Below are 19,482 nucleotides of genomic sequence, written 5' to 3'. Positions count from 1 at the left end.
GACATTCCACAGATTCTGAACAGATGTCGAACTGAACTCCAATTTACAATTCCCTAATGACCATTAATACTCTAGTTTTTAGTCCTCTCATCCGCTCATCTTCTGCATTGTGTATTTATCTTCAACATATTCCTACACCATCAATGGCAAGACAGCCCAGAGGAAGGAGGTGAGTATCCTGGCAGAGTGGTGCCAGGAAAATAACATCTCCCTCAATGTAAAAAAAACAAAGGAGCTGATTGTGGACTTCAGGAAACAGCAGAGGGAGCACGCCCCTATCCACATTGACGGGACCGCACTGGCGAAGATGGAAAGCTTCGAGTTCCTCTGCATACGCATCAATAACAATCTGAAATGGTCCACCCACACAGACAGTATGGTGAAGAAGGCGCAACAGAGCCTCTTCAACCTCGGGGCTGAAGAAATTCGGCTTGACCCTTAAGACACTCAAACCTTTACAGATGCTCAGTTGAGAGCATCCTGTCATTCTTACAGACGGTAGGCAATTAAGGTCACAGTTATAAAAACTTAGGACACTAAAGAGGCCTTTCTTATGACTCTGAAAAACACCAAAAGAAAGTTGCCCAGGGTCCCTGCTCATCTGCGTGAACGTGCCTTAGGCATGCTGCAAGGAGGCATGAGGACTGCAGATATGGCCAGGGCAATAAATTGCAATGTCCGTACTGTGAGATGCCTAAGACAGCACTACAGGGAGACAGGGTGGACAGCTGATCGTCCTTGCAGTGGCAGACTACGTGTGACGACACCTGCACAGGATCGGTACATCCGAACATCACACCTGCGGGACAGGTACAGGATGGCAACAACAACTGCCCGAGTTACACCAGGAACACACAATCCCTCCATCAGTGCTCAGACTGTCAGCAATAGGCTGAAGCTGGACTGAGGGCTTGTAGGCCTGTTGTAAGGCAGGTCCTCACCAGACATCACCGGCAACAACGTCGCCTATGGGCACAAACCCAACATGGCGGATATTTCTTTGGAATCCGGAAACTATCATTTAGAAAACAAAACGTTTATTCTTTCTGTGAAATACGGAACCGTTCCGTATTTTTTCTAATGGATGGCATCTCTAAGTCTAAATATTGCTGTTGCATTGTACAACCTTCAATGTTATGTCATAATTATGTACAATTCTGGCAAATTAATTATGGCCTTTGTTAGGAATAAATGGACTTCACACAGTTCGCAACGAGCCAGGCGGCCCAAACTGCTGCATATACCCTGACTGCTGCATATACCCTGACTGCTGCATATACCCTGACTGCTGCATATACCCTGACTGCTGCATATACCCTGACTGCTTGCACGGAACGCAAGAGAAATGACACAATTTCCCTAGTTATAAGAAATGTATGTTAGCGGGCAATATTAACTAAATATGCAGGTTTAAAAATATATACTTGTGTATTGGTTTTAAAGAAAGGCAGTGATGTTTATGGTTAGGAACCTTGGTGCAACGACAGTGCTTTTTTCGCAAATGCGCTTGTTAAATCATCAAGTAGGCTGTGATTCAATGAGAAATGAACTGGCACTGCATCGATTATATGCAACGCAGGACACGCTAGATAAACTAGTAATATCATCAACCATGTGTAGTTAACTAGTGATTATGTTAAGATTGATTGTTTTTTATAAGATAAGTTTAATGCTAGCTAGCAACTTACCATGGCTTCTTGCTGCCCTCGCGTAACAGGTAGTCAGCCTGCCACGCAGGCTCCTCGTGGAGTACAATGTAAGGCAGGTGGTTAGAGCATTGGACTAGTAACCGGAAGGTTGCAAAAACGAATCTCCGAGCTGACAAGGTAAAAATCAGTCATTCTGCCCCTGAACAAGGCAGTTAACCCATCGTTCCTAGGCCGTCATTGAAAATAAGAATGTGTTCTTAACTGACTTGCCTAGTTAAATAAAGGTGTAAAAAAATTGTTTTTTTTAAATCGTCAAATCGGTGTCCAAAAATACAGATTGTTATGAGAACTTGAAATCGGACCTAATTAATTGGCCATTCCGATTAATCGGTTGACCTCTACTCTTGAGCGGGATCAATTTGGAGGTGGAGGGTCCGTCATGGTCTGGGGCGGTGTGTCACAGCATCATTGTACTGAGCTTGTTGTAATTGCAGGCATTCTCAATGCTGTGCATTACAGGGAAGACATCCTCCTCTCTCATGTGGTACCCTTCCTGCAGGCTCATCTTGACATGACCCTCCAGCATGACAATGCCACCAGCCATACTGCTCATTCTGTGCGTGATTTCCTTCAAGACAGGAATGTCAGTATTCTGCCATGGCCAGCGAAGAGCCTGGATCTCAATCCCATTGCGCACGTCTGGGACCTGTTGGATCGGAGGGTGAGGGCTAGGGCCATTTCCCCCAGAAATGTCTGGGAACTTGCAGGTGCCTTGGTGGAAGAGTGGGGTAACATTTCACAGAAAATCTGGTGCAGTCCATGAGGAGGAGATGCACTGCAGTACTTAATGCAGCTGTTGGCCACACCAGATACTGACTGTTACTTTTGATTTTGACCCCCCCCCCCCTTTTGTTCAGGGACACATTATTCCATTTCTGTTAGTCACATGTCTGTGGAACTTGTTCAGTTTATGTCTGTTGAATCTTGTTATGTTCATACAAATATTTACACATGTTAAATTTGCTGAAAATAAACGCAGTTGACAGTGAGAGGGCTGAAATGGAATTGTCCCAACCCCGCTCTCCAGGTCGTTCTTGTAAAATATATTTTTTAAATGATTTTCCCTCTAATAAATAAACTATCCACCTCTCCCCGTGGTCCCCACTAGGTCACTTTGCCGGAGAGGAGGTGAAGGTGAAGCTGGAGGAGCTGAACGGCCGCTGGGACACCCTGAAGGGCAAGGCCGGGCAGCGCAGGCAGGACCTGGAGGATTCGCTGCAGGCCCAGCAGTACTTTGCCGACGCCAACGAGGCAGAGTCCTGGATGAGAGAGAAGGAGCCCATTGTGGGCAGCCCCGACTACGGCAAGGACGAGGACTCTGCTGAGGTAAGAGAGGCGGAGAGGGACATTTGACTAGGTGGGTAAATTATGGAGGTGAATTAATGAATGAATACTTTGTTTGAGGATAGGTTTGGATGTAGAAGGTTGGAGGATGGAAAGTGGAGATGACACTCACCCCTCTCTGTTCTTCCCCAGGCCCTGCTGAAGAAGCACGAAGCCCTGATGTCTGATCTGAGTGCCTATGGAAGCAGCATCCAGGCTCTGAAGGAGCAGGCCCAAACCTGTAGGGTAAGTCTGGAACCCACATTGTATCTTTAGCATTATTGTAAAATGGATATGAACCATTTGTCAGCTTATGAATGCCTTAACTAGCTAGTTCACATTCTTTGGATAATAAAACTGTGTTTCTCATCCATGCAAACATCTGAGAACCAGAGGTCCAACAAATCAATAATTTATTTTCTACTCCCGGTCTATCATATACACAACCTGATATTTTTATGTTGCCATCTTCTAGATTACACCTATAATCCTTATTTTTAATCTCACCTGCAGCAACAAGTGGCTCCCACCGATGATGAGACGGGTAAAGAGCTGGTGCTGGCCCTCTATGACTACCAGGAGAAGAGCCCCCGCGAGGTCACCATGAAGAAGGGAGACATCCTCACCCTGCTCAACAGCACTAACAAGGTACACACACACACACACACACACAGCATTTTAGCGAGATGAACAAAAGCCTTGTACCGGAAACAACTACTAGGTCATACCCATGACTAGGCACTTGATGTAGAACGGAAAGAATTGGAAGGATATAGGCAAGAGAGTATGGGACATATATCTTAATATTTTATGGGGGATAAAAAGAGCATGTCTTCTCCTGTGGTCCTTTCTCCTGACCTCCCCTCTCTCCCCTGCTGTAGGACTGGTGGAAGGTGGAGGTGAATGACCGCCAGGGTTTTGTTCCGGCAGCCTACGTCAAGAAGTTGGATCCCACCCAGTCCTCTTCCAGAGAGAACTTGCTGGATGAGCAGGGCAGCATCGGCCTGCGCCAGGATCAGATTGAGAACCAGTAAGGGACTACTTCTATTCCCTCCACCTAAGCCAGTCCCAAAATACCCTATCCCCAGTACTTCTCTTCAGTACACTCCTGCATCTCTGTATAGTTATTTACCCCTTTAACTTAGGACATGTTGTCCCTAATGGGTTAATTAACTGTGTATTCTGTGTTCTAACGTTTCCTGACTTGAAGAAATGTCCATGTGAGCTCAACCCAATAACATTTACCTCTTTGATGCCCCAGTCTTGTTCTCCCTTTTCTGTCTCGCTCTCCCCTTTCTGTCTCGCTCTCTCTTCAAATTATTTTTGTTTCCCTTTCTATTCCTTAGTGAAACAGCCCAGAGTCACACTTTTTTTTCTCTCTCTCTCTCTATCACTAACGGCCTTTTGCCTTTTTCTCCATCTATCTCTGTTTCTCTCTAACCACTAACGCCTGCCTGCCTGCGCATGTCATTTCTGGACTGAGCAGGCCGTCGGCCAAGGAGGCGTGCAGTGTGTCTGTACGCATGAAGCAGGTGGAGGAACTGTGAGTAGGACCAGTGTCCCCGTAGGTGTCGTGTTTGCGAAGCCACCACGCATCGCCACGGGCAAAGCCATTTGCCATTCCTGCCACTCCCTAAATCAATACCCATGTCAATCAATACCCATGTCGATGTCGTGGTCCTTGTGACTGTGATTCCAGTGCTCTCTCTCTCTCTCTCACATACCCATCACTCATCTTCTATTCAACAGATGGATAGAAGCTTCATCTGTCTTTCTCACTCCTTTTTTCCTCCCAGCTTGCCTGTGGGTGTCATGAGCTCTCACTTGCATTCTGTTTTTCCATGAGAGCGTATAGACGTGTTTTTCACTCTGCATCATAGACAGCCATGTTACAAACCTGGCTGATTGTCATTCCGATGTCATCTTATGAAATTGTGAGCATAGTAAGGGGGAGTCACCTCATCCACCACCAATGTGTAGCAACCACCTGATGGATGCCATGACAGCCATTTTGTGCTGTGCCAGAAAGCTCACCACACATCAGCTCTCACAGTGGAGAGGTGTGCACTTTAGGGCTGACCCTGGAGGTCTACCGGTATTTAAAGATTTGCTAAATTATTAATCCAAATTGAAATATAATTTTGGCAACAACCCTAGTGCGCTCAGTTCTCCCTGTAGATCATAATGTATTGACACTTCAGCATTATTTCCACCACCGAGTGTCCCCCTCACACAGGGAATTCTGAAAGCCTTTATCCTGTATTTTTAGGTACGGAACTCTCCAGGAGCTAGGCGAGAAGCGCAAGGACATGCTGGAGAAGAGCTGTAAGAAGTTCATGCTGTTCCGCGAGGCCAACGAACTACAGCAGTGGATTAATGAGAAGGAGGGAGCCCTCACCAATGAGGAGGTGGGCTCCGACCTGGAGCAGGTGGAGGTGCTGCAGAAGAAGTTTGACGACTTCCAGAAGGTATGCCGCACACAACATGGCCACCAGTAGTAGGAGAAGGATACTAGATTACTTACTGGACTAAGAAGCATTTAAAAATCATGTTCAAGCACAGGAGCAATGTGTGTATTATACTTACTCAGTTCTTCTAATCTATGCTGTCCCATCTCACCCAGTACATTGGTGAATACTGGTATGAGTTTTGTGTTGACTGTCTTGTCTTCTGTCTGTTTGACTACCAGGACCTGAAGGCCAATGAGTCTCGTCTGAGGGACATCAACAAGGTGGCGTCTGAGCTGGAGTCTGAGGGCCTGATGGCCGAGGAGGCAACCATGGTCCAAGCTCAGGTAGGATGGTGTAGCCAACCACTGCAGAGATATTAAATACTTTTCATATTACGTCAATGATAAAAGCATATGGAGTGAATTATGAGGATTTGTAAAAAGTAATTTGGTACATTATTTGAAACAAATCAAATGTATTAACATTTCTAGCGCGGAACCCCTCGACAACATTCCCCTGAAAAGCAGTGCGCGAAATTATGTAACTTTCACACATTAACAAGTCCAATACAGCAAATGAAAGATAAACATCATATTAATCTACCCATTGGGTCCAATTTCAAAAATGCTTTACAGCGAAAGCACCACATATGATTATGTTCGGTCATAGCCAAGTCGAAAAAACACAGCCAAACACAGGAGTCACAAAAAGCAGAAATATAGATAAATGAATCACTAAACTTTGATGTTCTTCATCAGATGACACTCATAGGACATCATGTTACACAATACATGTATGTTTTATTTGATAATGTGCATATTTATATCCAAAAATCTCAGTTTACATTGGCGCATTACTTGCAGTAATGTTTTTAATTCCAAAACATACATGATTTTGCAGAAATACTCATAATAAACATTGATAAAAGATACAAGTGTATCAGAATTAAAGATAGACTTCTCCTTAATGCAATCACTGTGTCAGATTTTTTTTAAACTTTACGGAAAAAGCATAATCTAAGAACAACGCTCAGAACCCAAAAGAACCAGAGGAATATCCGCCATTTTGGAATCAACAAAGTTAGAAACAACACCATAAATATTCACTTACCTTTGATCTTCATCAGAAGGCACTCCCAGGAATCACAGGTCGACAATAAATGACTGATTTGTTCCATAAAGTCCGTCATTTATGTCCAAATAGCCACTTGTTATTAGCGTGTTCAGCCCAGTAATCCATCTACATGAGGCGCAGGCACACTTCATCCAGGCAAAAACTCTAAAAGTTCCGTTACAGTCCTTTAGAAACATGTCAAACGATGTATGGAATCAATCTTTAGGATGTTTTTAACATAAAACATCAATAAGTTCCAACCGGAGAATTGCTTTGTCTTCAGAAAGGCACTAGAACAAGAGGTAACTCTGTCGGGAGAGCGCGTCATGAGACCGAGGCTCTCTGCCAGACCACTGAAGTCTCATGAGCCCCTCCTTTATAGTAGAATCCTCAAACCAGTTTCTAAAGACGGTTGACATCTAGTGGAAGCCCTAGGAAGTGCAACCTCATCCATATCTCAACGTGTATTCGGTAGGCCAAGCTTTGAAAAACTACAAACTTCAATGTCCCACTTCCTGGTTCGATTTTTCTCAGGTTTTCGCCTGTCATATGAGTTCTGTTATACTCACAGACATCATTCAAACAGTTTTAGAAACTTCAGAGTGTTTTCTATCCAATACTACTAATAATATGAATATATTAGCATCTGGGACTGAGCAGTTCACTCTGGGCACACTATTCATCCAAAAGTGAAAATGCTGCCTCCTATCCCAAAAAGGTTCAACTCAAATGTGTAAGTTGAAGTTATGGTAACATTTCTCTCGTCTTCTTTCTCTCCTCTCTAGGAACAAGTGATGCTGGGATCTGCTCCTGGCCAGGTAAGACAATTTCACAGTTGCAATACGTTATACTGGTAAGGAAAGTTAATGCAATCAAAATGTATAGATGTGCCATCAACGTCAACACAAATTCCGCTCTTTGTTCCAACAGGATGAGGCTGATAACAAGAATGCCTCTCCATGGAAGGTAAGACGCTCGTCTTCTGACAAAAAGACCAATCAACGTGATTTCATGTGCTTCCAAACAAAACATTTTGTGTCCCGACCTTATTTTAATGTTGTTTTAGTCCATAACAGATATCAACTGCTAAGATTGGACAGCATGCAGCAGCCTGTCAATCTGGACTTGTCATATGAACCTGAGCATGATTGAACTGTATGGTGGGTTTTGACACAGTGGGAGTCAAAACTATTAGAATGAACCTAAATCATGCCCACTAATTCAGCCTTGTTCATAGGAGCTTACATCAGTTAATGTAAGATGTATTTGTTAACACAAACAAGAGACAAACGAATGGAAGACCTGGCAGTGGTACTCGCCATTCTATCTACAAGTTTACTTAAACAATAAGGCCTGAGGAGGGGGTGTGGTATATGGCTGTTTTTAGGTATGGCTGTTCTTACATAAGACGCAACACAGCCCCTGCCTGGATACAGCCCTTAGCTGTTGTATATTGGCCATATATTATAAACTGGTTACCAATGTATTTTTACTGCTCTAATTACATGTTTTGTCATACACGTGGTTTACAGTCTTGATATACCACAGCTGTCAGCCAATCAGCATTCAGGGCTCGAACCACCCAGTTTATAAAAGACAGTAGAGTAGCTGTACTCCACTTTTGTAGCTACTCTGTTTACTTACTAGCTGTTTACTCATTAGGGTAAACATTATTCCTCAAAATCAGGTCATTTTTAAATGTAAAGCAGCCTGAAAAGACCAAAGCAGACACATGTTGACTCACCCATATAAATAGAATTAGAACACAGTATTATATGTCTCTCTATGGACACACCCTGCACATAAATGTCCATATTACCTAGTGCACTGTATGTGTAGCAGTTCACGTTGGGGTTCAGTGTCCACTTCAGGTTCTGCTGGTCTTCTATTGCCATGGTGATGGTGCTGGTTGTCTCTTGGGCAACCGTGTAAAGACATGGGCAGCTTTTACCTCCCTGCTGCGCTAACATGGTGACTGGTGTGGTGTTTTCTGTTATTTTCCAAATCCTCCTTCCCTCCTCCCCCCTTTTCCTCTCCGCCCTCCTGATCTGGTTTTTTCATCTTTGATTGTAGAATGTACGCTTGGCTGTTCAAACGACGGCTAACTTTAATACTATCAAGGTAAGATTTTTAAAGACCACTCCATCTGTCCCGCCCCTGATCGCACCCCCTTCTCCTCCCTTGCATTATGTCCTCCTGGCTCGTCTCATACCTGCATCGTGTTTATTCGGGAGACTAAGCCCTTCCATCAACAGTCTCATTGTGGTCTTGCCGTGCGTTCGTTGTCGTCCTGTAGTTCCATTGTCTTGTACATCGTCCTGGTCTGGTCTGCGTGTCCACACTCCTTACATCGTTTTTTGTTCTAATCATGTGACCGATGTCATTGAATGGCCTTGTCCCTCGTTACGGTTTTCATTTGTCTCACCCCCCTCTTCTTTAACCATTGTTATTTGTTTTCAGAAGGAAGGATGGCTGTTACAAAAAGGCATTGAAATATGCCTCAACACCATCTTTGTAACCCTAGCATTTTGTTGTCATTTGTTTCTCCATTTTGTGTGTTCTCATCACCATGCATCCCTCTCCCTGTCTGACTTACCTTCTTCCTCATCACCAACTCCTCATCTGTGTTCAACACCCTCCTTTTACGTCAGTCTCTCTGTCAAACACACAGAGCACAAACTGAATCTTTGAGCACTTTCAGTGATTCACGATTGATATTCACCACTGATATCAGTTTAAGTCTAGATTATCCGGATTGGGCTCCATTGTAACTGTCAATGCAAACAAGTTCATATTCAATTAATAAATGAAGTATATATATTTTTCATTTGAGTTCAAATGGAATTTATCCTAACCTGGAGGATATACAACCATAGAATCCTGAAAATAAGTAACTTATCAATACAGTAAAACATTCCCTCAATTTGAATCAGCTAAATTGGAGCACTGGGTTCCAGAAACCTGGGTAGAGGCCTCAAGGGAGTGATTGACTCCTGGCGATGTTCCATCTAGCTCTGTGATTGGGTGATACATTTCTGGGGGTGTGTTTGTAGGAGCTGAACAACCGCTGGAGATCCCTGCAGCAGCTGGCCGAGGAGAGGAGCAACATGCTGGGCAGTGCCCACGAAGTGCAGAGGTTCCACAGGTACACACACACAGTTGAGCAAGAAACAGTGGGTGGATTTGAATATTACAACGCACATGAAACAAAATGGCTGGTGTTGAGTCAATTGAAATGTCTGCTTTTTGTTGTCCTCAGGGATGCGGATGAGACCAAGGAGTGGATCGAGGAGAAGAACCAAGCGCTGAACACAGACAACTATGGCCACGACCTGGCCAGCGTTCAGGCCCTTCAGCGCAAACACGAGGGCTTTGAGAGAGACCTGGCTGCCCTGGGAGATAAGGTGAGAGTGAACACAGTCGGTCTCTCAAACACACACACACACACACACACACACAGTCGCACACTTTCGTTGCTCTGCTGTTTAGAGACGATACTGACCCTTTTCCTTCCGGTTCCAGGTGAACTCCCTGGGGGAGACAGCGGAGCGTCTGATCCAGTCCCACCCGGAGGCGGTGGACGACATCCAGGAGAAGTGCACAGAGCTCAATACGGCCTGGAGCAGCCTGGTAGGGCGCGCCGACCAGCGAAAGGATAAGCTAGGCAACTCCCACGACCTGCAGCGCTTCCTCTCCGACTTCAGGGACCTCATGTCCTGGATCAACGGCATCCGAGGCCTGGTGTCCTCAGAAGAGCTGGCCAAGGACGTGACCGGGGCTGAGGCCCTGCTAGAGAGACACCAGGTACTGCCTCTACACACACACACACACACACACACACACTGCACTGGTACCGTCCATCCACTGTCTCCTTATGGACACCAGATAAGTTTGATCCCACATATCAACATACAAAGTTCTCGTCCATCAAATACACCTTCTTACCCTCCCCTTCTTCTCTCTAGGAGCACCGTACTGAGATCGACGCCCGTGCGGGCACCTTCCAGGCCTTTGAGCAGTTTGGCCAGCAGCTGTTGGCGCGCGGCCACTATGCCAGTCCTGAGATCCAGCAGAAGCTGGAGGCCTTGGACCACGAGAGGGCAGACCTGGAGAAGGCCTGGGTGCAGAGACGAATGATGCTCGACCAGTGCCTGGAGCTCCAGGTATAAACGCAGGCACACACACTCTTAGAAACCCCCTCTTAGAAACCTCCTCTTGCTGATCTTTGCTTCTGGCACATTTAAGAGTACAAGACGAATCCTTCCAAAAGCAAATGTCTTGTCTCAGTGACTTTTGGCTATTTGGACTCAAGGACATGTTTCTGTGTCCCCATAAGTGTATGTTCCGTTGCACCAGATCTGACACCTTTTGAACAAGGCCTAATCTATTGTGTGTCTACCAACCCACACAATTTTTAACAATTACTAGCCTCTATACAACATCCACTGCCAGTGAATAACCTCTCTCTTTTCCCCTCTCTCTCTGCTCTCCTCCCTCAGCTGTTCAACCGTGACTGTGAACAGGCTGAGAACTGGATGGCGGCTCGCGAGGCCTTCCTGGCCAGCGACGACAAGGGTGACTCCCTGGACAGCGTGGAGGCTCTCATCAAGAAACACGAGGACTTTGACAAGGCCATCAACGTGCAGGAGGAGAAAATCGCTGCTCTGCAGTCCTTTGCAGACCAGCTGGTTGGCGCTGATCATTATGCCAAACCAGAGATATTCAACCGTCGCAATGAAGTCCTGGACAGGTCAGTCTTTCTCTTTTTGATGACCGTGTGTATGACTTAGTTACACACAAAGATGCCCACAGTCTGCCTGTTCGTTGTTGCTCCAGTCTTAAGTGTTTGTCCTCCCGGCCTGTAGGTGGCGCCGTCTGAAGGCTCAGATGATTGAGAAGCGCTCCAAGCTGGGCGAGTCCCAGACACTGCAGCAGTTCAGCCGCGACGTGGACGAGATAGAGGCCTGGATCAGCGAGAAGCTGCAGACAGCTACAGATGAGTCCTATAAGGACCCCACCAACATCCAGGTACAGGATTGGCTAGCAGCATCTCAGGGCTCCACCCTTAGAGGTTTGAGCACGCTGCCCCATAGAGGGCACACTTGCCACAAAAGGCAATGATAAGCATGGGCAGCTCCATGGAAGACTTTAACCATGGGAAGTATGCCCTCTAACCATCTCAATGGGCTGCCCCTATCCCCATATTTAGGGTCAGTTTACCCTACTGCCCCATACCCATTAGTAGGATAACAGATATCTGACCCTCTGGCAGTGGTTAGGGTTCATTTTTACCTAGCCTGTTAAGACTTTCTTGTCGGATGAAACACTTTGACCTGTTCAATAGATCACGATCTAATAATGACTTAATTCATTGTATATTTGTTTCAATGGATGGTTAGTTTTGTGAGGGTTTGTTAATATACGTTGAATGACATCTAACTTGCCAGTGGTTTTAATGCTGCAATTTAATGTCTTGTCACTCCTTGTTAACAATGACTACTACTTCTACTCCTGTGACTACTGAACCAACCCCATGTGTTGTGTCTATATGGGACTGAATCTCTCCTCTGTTTTATTGTCTTGTTTATAGCTGTCGAAGCTGCTGGTAAGTTGAATAGTGTGTCAGCTAAGCTAACATCCAAAGTAGGTTTCCTGTTATATGTCCACGTCTGTTGCCTTGTTTGATGTAGAACGCCATCCCGTCTGTCTATTTTCTGTGTTCCTCCGCACTCGCGAGTGCCTGCTTCTTTTTTGTATGGGTTTCATTCATGTGTTCATCCCCCCCCCATCTTCTGCCATCAACGCACATGTTTGTACATGACTGTAGTTCTGTTATCATTTTAGCAAATGTCACTTTGTGTAGTTGCTGGTCGTGGCTTCCATATTGTGGTTTTCTTTTTTTGCTTGTTTGAGGTATGGTCATCTTCAAACACGCTCCACATATTGTTGCTTTTGTTTAAATATTCCTATAAATCTTGAAATGTCTAAACATGTTCTGATCTTAATATAACAGAAACATGACATATAATTTTATAAAACGTTTAGTGTATAAAAATTTTAAAAACGGCTTCCATCTATCAGAACTGCAATGTAAAATTGAATTGAGCAAATCTGTAGTGTATCAAATACATTGACCTGAGAGGGAGAGAGGATACCTCCAGCTTAGAATTGTTGTGCCTTGCCTTATTGTAGCTAATGTAGAGACATGTATGCTAGCAGAAGCCATGGTTGTGAACAAAAACCATACTTTAGCCGTAAAATAAGTATTGTCAAAGATCTATCAAACATCAAGGATAGCTCAGACTAGGACTGTTGCGGTGACCGTATTACCGCCACACCGGCGGTCAAATTCCACATGACCATTTAGTCACAGTAATTAGGCTTCTCCAAGCTCTGATTCTGCTGCTGGTCATTAGTAGCCTACCAAACTTGCTAACTGCCTGGTACTCAGCACTCTATTGTCCCTCTAATCACTCTGACATCAATGCAAATGTTATTATATTTTCGATCAGACTTTGAGCTCATGTTGTGTAACATTTCTATAGGCTATGCAATTGCGTGAGAAAATGGTGATGGTCTCTACTAAAAAAAGGAGGATCCCATCAGCTTTCTATAGGCTAGGGCTTCCATATTTATTTCTCAACTTTCCTAATATTAAGCACATTGCTTATATTTACAACCGGACTATAGCCTACCTTTCTGGCATGAAAATAAACCACAGGGAAAAGTGTCCTCCATTTGCTATTTAAGTACATAGATGACATGTCTTTTTTCCACTACCCAGTTTCCATACAGGTGCTTGATAATGGTCCAATGTCTCATATATTATTTACCATATCAAAAGACAAGATTAAATCAAGAAAAGGCTAATATTGTCACCAATCAGACAATCACTTGTTAATTATCACTGCCCAGCGTAAGAAACAATGCCTTTTTTTGCAACTTTTTCTAATCATAGTCGCACACCTCATGTAGCCTAGCCCATAGGCCTATATGTTTTGTATCACAACTAAAGTGACCAAATAACTTAAAATTAAGCACATTAATCCGCTTTACAAGCGGTGTAGAGCCTAACTGGCATACATAAGCAGCGGGTGAGTTTCAAGTTTGGGGAAGATCATTTTCACCATTAAAATGCACCATTATAATAAAAGCAATACATGCATAATTGCATTTGCGGTCACTTTTGATAATGGTGTTTTTCCACTAATGGACCATTCACGCTTATAGCCTACTACGAGGTGCGCATTGCAGGGCTCATGCCTTTTGAAGCAACTTTTTTCAAATCATCATTAGTCGCATCATGCAGCCTTACAATGTATTAAAAATCAAAACATATAGCCCAATGTTTGTAGAACAACTCAAGTTACATTAATAACTCTAAATTAAGCATATAGGAATACCTATTTCTTTGTTAACCTCAACACACAATAGCCGCATATATGCGCACCCCCTCAAATCGTTGAGAAAATATTTATATTTTATTCAGCTTTGTTCAATTGTATTCTTCATACTATAAAATAATGCCATGCAATTATGAGTCTTGTCTGCTAAATGAACTAGTATAGCCCACAGCCATTTGGCATAGACACATCAGGTTCTAACATAAGGACAACTCAGAGTATGCTATTCTTTTATTCTGACAGACCACATTTTCTTCATATCATGCTTCTTTAGACCTGTCTAAAATAAATAATGGATTTATTGTGAAGGTATAGGCTATATTACATGGATTTTTTTGACTTAAAAAAAATGGCTTGTAGGCTATGTGTGGAAGCCAGGAGATGCTAAATGTGTTTGTTAATTAACGGTCAATTACCGTGAGACCGACCAGTTATTTGCTTGACAATCACCGGCTGACAATTTCGTGATCGCCACAGCCCTAGCTTAGACACCTCGCATAAGGTTTTTATTGTTTGCTCTCTCTCGGTGTGTAAAAACATTGTGGAACGAGTTTTGAAAAGACCCTAACCTCTTCTAGGTACTCTTGAAAAGTAAAATTTGTCGTGGCCCCGTTGTGGGTCTGTTCCAACTTCATTTTGTGTTTGTCACCTTGGTGTTTCTTGTCTTGTAGAAGTCAGTCCGACACATTGTCTGTCCTCATTTGGTGGTGTCTGAATTTCACATTTGTGACCTCATCTTTAAAAAAAAAAAAATATGGCCTCACCTTTTGTGTGGATTTTGTCCTACAGTTATCTCCTGGATGTAGACTTAGTGTATATATGTTTGTATATATCCATCAACAATAGCCCCAAGTTAGGAGACATTTACTCTCCAAACATGCATGAAAAATGACTGCCACTTATAAAAGTTCCATTCTAATATATATACATGTACTCAGCCTCCTTATTTTCAAATTGTACATCAACCCTTACCAACACATTATTTCTAAGTAGCCTACCGGATTGTGTTTTCACACAATCTAAGGGAGATATCACCCATCCACCACCAACCCACTCCCTCCCATAGTTCTCACTCCCGCTCTTTCACCCCTTCCCCTGCCTGAGCTCAGAGTAAGCACCAGAAGCACCAGGCCTTCGAGGCGGAGTTGCATGCCAACGCAGACCGCATCCGTGGGGTTATCGACACTGGCAACGCCCTCATCCATAGAGGGGCCTGCTCCGGCAGTGAGGATGCGGTTCAGGTACACACACTGTCTTTAATCATACTTGTTATTATACATACACTTCATACTTGTAAGTATATAACAAAAAATATTTACATACAGTTGAAGTCGGAAGTTTACATACACCTAGGTTGGAAAATTCATTTTTCAACCACTCCATTTCTTGTTAACAAACAATAGTTTTGGAAAGTCTGTTGTTTCATGCACAAAGTAAATGTTCTAAGTCATTTTTTCCAACAATTGTTTACAGACTGATTACTTCACTAATAATTCACTGTATCACAATTCCAGTGGGTCAGAAGTTTACATAGACTAAGTTGACTGTGCCTTTAAACAGCTTGGAATATTCCAGAAAATGATGTCATGGCTTTAGAAGCTTCTGATAGGCTAATTGACACACATTTGTGTACCTGTGGATGTAGTTCAAGGCCTACTTTCAAAAGCAGTGCCTCTTTGCTTGACATCATGGGAAAATAAAAATAAATCAGTCAAGACCTCAGAAGGAAAATTGTAGACCTCCACAAGTCTGGTTCATCCTTGGGAGCAATTTCCAAATGCCTGAAGGTACCACATTCATCTGTACAAACAATAATACGCAAGTATAAACAGCATGGGACCACACAGCCGTCATACCGTTCAGGAAGGAGACGTCCAGAAGGACCTTGTGATGATGCTGGAGGAAACCGGTACAAATGTATCCATATCCACAGTAAAATGAGTCCTACTACGACACAACCTGAAAAGCCACTCAGCAAGGAAGAAGCCACTGCTCTAAAACCGCCATAAAAAAGCCAGACTACGGTTTGCAACTGCACATGGGGACAAATATCGTACTTTTTGGAGAAATGTCCTCTGGTCTGATGAAACAAAAATAGAACTGTTTGGCCATAATGACCATCATTATGTTTGGATGAAAAAGGGTGAGGCTTGCAAGCCGAAGAACACCATCCCATGAAGCACGGGGGTGGCAGCATCATGTTGTGGGGGTGCTTTGCTGCAGGAGGGACTGGTGCACTTCACAACATAGATGGCATCATGAGGAAGGGAAATTATGTGGATATACAGTGAGGGGGAAAAAGTATTTGATCCCTTGCTGATTTTGTACGTTTGCCCACTGACAAAGAAATGATCAGTCTATCATTTTAATGGTAGGTTTATTTGAACCGTGATATACAGAATAACAACAAAATCCAGAAAAACGCATGTCAAAAATGTTATAAATTGATTTGCATTAATGAGGGAAATAAGTATTTGACCCCTCTGCAAAACATGACTTAGTACTTGGTGGCAGAACCCTTGTTGGCAATCAGAGGTCAGATGTTTCTTGTAGTTGGCCACCAGGTTTGCACACATCTCAGGAGGGATTTTGTCCCAGTCCTCTTTGCAGATCTTCTCCAAGTAATTAAGGTTTCGAGGCTGACGTTTGGCAACTCAAACCTTCAGCTCCCTCCACAGATTTTCTATGGGATTAAGGTCTGGAGACTGGCTAGGCTACTCCAGGACCTTAATGTGCTTATTCTTGAGCCACTCCTTTGTTGCCTTGGTCGTGTGTTTTGGGTCAATGTCATGCTGGAATACCCATCCACAACCCATTTTCAATGCCCTGGCTGAGGGAAGGAGGTTCTCACCCAAGATTTGACGGTACATGGCCCCGTCCATCGTCCCTTTGATGCGGTGAAGTTGTCCTGTCCCCTTAGCAGAAAAACATCCCCAAAGCATCATTTTTCCACCTCCATTTTTGACGGTGGGGATGGTGTTCTTGGGGTCATAGGCAGCATTCCTCCTCCTTCAAACACGGCGAGTTGAGTTGATGCCAAAGAGCTCCATTTGTCTCATCTGACCACAACACTTTCACCCAGTTGTCGTCTGAATCATTCAGATGTTCATTGGTAAACTTCAGACGAGCATGGATATGTACTTTCTTGAGCAGGGAGACCTTGCGGGCGCTGCAGGATTTTAGTCCGTCACGGCGTAGAGTGTGTTACCAATAGTTTTCTTGGTGACTATGGTCCCAGCTGCCTTGAGATCATTGACAAGATCTTCCCGTGTAGTTCTGGGCTGATTCCTCACCGTTCTCATGATCATTGCAACTCCGAGGTAAGTTATTGTGGGAAGCTTGTGGAAGGCTACCTGAAATGTTTGTCCCAAGTTAACAATTTAAAGGCAATGCTACCAAATACTAATTGAGAGTATGTAAACTTCTGACCCACTGGGAATGTGATGAAAGAAATTAAAGCTGAAATAAATCATTCACTCTACTATTATTCTGACATTTCACATTCTTAAAATAGTGGTGATCCTAACTGACCTAAGACAGGGAATTTTTACTCTGATTAAATGTCAGGAATTGAAAAACTGAGTTTAAATGTACTTCTACCATGCCACTTCAAGGATGAAAGCTTTTGAGAAAAATATGGTGATAACATTGCAAACAGAATGTTAACTGTTCCTATGGCATTCAAACTACGTGAACTGATTCTTGCCTCATTCAACATCTATTGTTCCAAAGCTGGGTATCTAACCTGGGTGTGTGTTTCACCAGTCGCGTCTGGGTGCTCTGGACGAGCAGTGGCAGTTCCTGGTGAACAAGTCGGCAGAGAAGAGCCAGAAGCTGAAAGAAGCCAACAAGCAGCAGAACTTCAACACTGGCATTAAGGACTTTGACTTCTGGCTCTCTGAGGTAAAATAATGAAATAAATAAACATATTTTCTAGATGTCAATATGACTACTTTCATCTCAGTTCAAATCTCCATCCACCACACAATTCTCAAAGTTAAAGATGCTGATATTTGATCTGTGATGAGAAATTGTGTATTCTGTACTGAAAACCTTGATGTTCAATAGGATTTATCTGAGACCTGCACAGATTAAGTACTGGACAGACACCCAAACATCACCTCTGGATCTGAGATTGTGTCAGGCTATTTAGTTTTCTTATTGAAATGGATTTGACTTGTTAACCCATTAGCCTACCTGTGCTGTAGGAAAACAAAAACAAAAGAAGAGGCTGAGATTAGATTTGGAAAAAATATTTTTTGTTTTCTCTCTGTAGGTCGAGGCCCTTCTTGCCTCTGAGGATTATGGCAAAGACCTGGCCTCCGTCAACAACCTGCTGAAGAAACATCAGCTTCTGGAAGCCGACATCTCTGCTCATGAGGTAATGTATTCAACGTCCCTGTATCTCTGTCAAACCTGGATTGATGCTGGGCTCAGCTGGGGGCCTTGATGTACTAAAGGATCTGTCAGATTACACACCTTTATATGCTGACTGGCTGATTGGTGACGCTGCCTTGGACTCAAAGCTTTCGATGGCAACCAAACCGAGTGTCCTTTGTTGAACAACTTCCAAGTCTATGAAGCATGATTTTGTACAAAGACATCCACTGAGTTCAGTCTAGTGCTTTGGTTTGAACATCTTTCTGTCCGTCCACAGGATCGTCTGAAGGACCTGAACGGCCAGGCTGACAGCCTGACGGCCAGCACAGCCTTCGACCCCACCCAGGTTAAAGACAAGCGCGACGCCGTCAATGGACGCTTCACGAAGATCAAGAGCATGGCCACTGGCCGCCGTGCAAAGCTCAACGAGTCGCACCGCCTGCATCAGTTCTTCAGGGACCTGGACGACGAGGAGTCTTGGATCAAGTAAGAGCGCCCCCTGGAGTTGTGGAGGAATGGATGCAAGTTGACATCTGAGGGTTTTTCGATGTTGAGACATTGTGATTACTAACATTCTTTCACTCTCTGTTCTCTATCCAGAGAAAAGAAATTGCTAGTGAGTTCGGAGGACTATGGACGTGATTTGACAGGAGTGCAGAATCTGAGGAAGAAACACAAGAGGCTGGAGGCTGAGTTGGGGGCCCATGAGCCGGCCATCCAGTCTGTGCAGGACACAGGGAAGAAGCTGTCCGATGACAACACCATCGGCCAGGATGAGATTGAGCAGAGGCTGGCCCAGTTTGAGGAGCACTGGATGGAGCTGAAGGACCTGGCTGCAGCCAGGTTAGACTAGGAACACAGACACGCGTATACATTCTGACACACACACACATATATTCCCAGGCCTGCTTTGCAATGAAACGCCATTATCATCTTAAACATTTATTGATTTTGAGTGTTAAATTCTTACGGCTGAGATGCCATTAACGGGATTGATATGACAACAGCCAGTGAAAGTGCAGGGCGCCAAATTCAAAGAACAGAAATCTTATAATTAAAATGCCTCAAACATACAAGTATTTTACACTATTTTAAAGATAAACT

The 19,482-nt window shown here is 43.9% G+C and overlaps 1 protein-coding gene across 11 annotated transcripts in view; it reads left to right on the top strand.

Moving 5' to 3' along the window:
* The window catches only part of sptan1 (spectrin alpha, non-erythrocytic 1), a 53,261-nt gene that overhangs the window by 23,275 nt on the left and 10,504 nt on the right, over nucleotides 1–19,482 (top strand). For 5 of the 11 annotated variants that reach the window (XM_031802362.1, XM_020458100.2, XM_020458098.2 and 2 more), the window contains exons 16-37: nucleotides 2,818–3,035; nucleotides 3,186–3,278; nucleotides 3,546–3,680; nucleotides 3,914–4,062; nucleotides 4,519–4,575; nucleotides 5,302–5,500; nucleotides 5,722–5,826; nucleotides 7,381–7,413; nucleotides 7,526–7,561; nucleotides 8,669–8,716; nucleotides 9,649–9,740; nucleotides 9,855–9,999; nucleotides 10,118–10,399; nucleotides 10,561–10,758; nucleotides 11,095–11,345; nucleotides 11,461–11,623; nucleotides 12,186–12,200; nucleotides 15,108–15,239; nucleotides 17,764–17,901; nucleotides 18,275–18,379; nucleotides 18,656–18,864; nucleotides 18,979–19,221. In XM_031802362.1, coding sequence (XP_031658222.1) covers nucleotides 2,818–3,035; nucleotides 3,186–3,278; nucleotides 3,546–3,680; nucleotides 3,914–4,062; nucleotides 4,519–4,575; nucleotides 5,302–5,500; nucleotides 5,722–5,826; nucleotides 7,381–7,413; nucleotides 7,526–7,561; nucleotides 8,669–8,716; nucleotides 9,649–9,740; nucleotides 9,855–9,999; nucleotides 10,118–10,399; nucleotides 10,561–10,758; nucleotides 11,095–11,345; nucleotides 11,461–11,623; nucleotides 12,186–12,200; nucleotides 15,108–15,239; nucleotides 17,764–17,901; nucleotides 18,275–18,379; nucleotides 18,656–18,864; nucleotides 18,979–19,221 — 3,046 coding nt within the window. The remainder of the gene's footprint in view (nucleotides 1–2,817; nucleotides 3,036–3,185; nucleotides 3,279–3,545; nucleotides 3,681–3,913; nucleotides 4,063–4,518; nucleotides 4,576–5,301; nucleotides 5,501–5,721; nucleotides 5,827–7,380; nucleotides 7,414–7,525; nucleotides 7,562–8,668; nucleotides 8,717–9,648; nucleotides 9,741–9,854; nucleotides 10,000–10,117; nucleotides 10,400–10,560; nucleotides 10,759–11,094; nucleotides 11,346–11,460; nucleotides 11,624–12,185; nucleotides 12,201–15,107; nucleotides 15,240–17,763; nucleotides 17,902–18,274; nucleotides 18,380–18,655; nucleotides 18,865–18,978; nucleotides 19,222–19,482) is intronic. The other 6 variants (XM_020458104.2, XM_031802365.1, XM_020458099.2 and 3 more) reach the window with 4 other exon arrangements.

The sequence above is a fragment of the Oncorhynchus kisutch genome, linkage group LG23 (genome assembly GCF_002021735.2).
Source record: "Oncorhynchus kisutch isolate 150728-3 linkage group LG23, Okis_V2, whole genome shotgun sequence".
Lineage (NCBI taxonomy): Eukaryota > Metazoa > Chordata > Actinopteri > Salmoniformes > Salmonidae > Oncorhynchus > Oncorhynchus kisutch.
The sequence above is the reverse complement of the archived record's forward strand: the minus strand, read 5'-3'. Positions and strand labels throughout refer to the sequence as shown.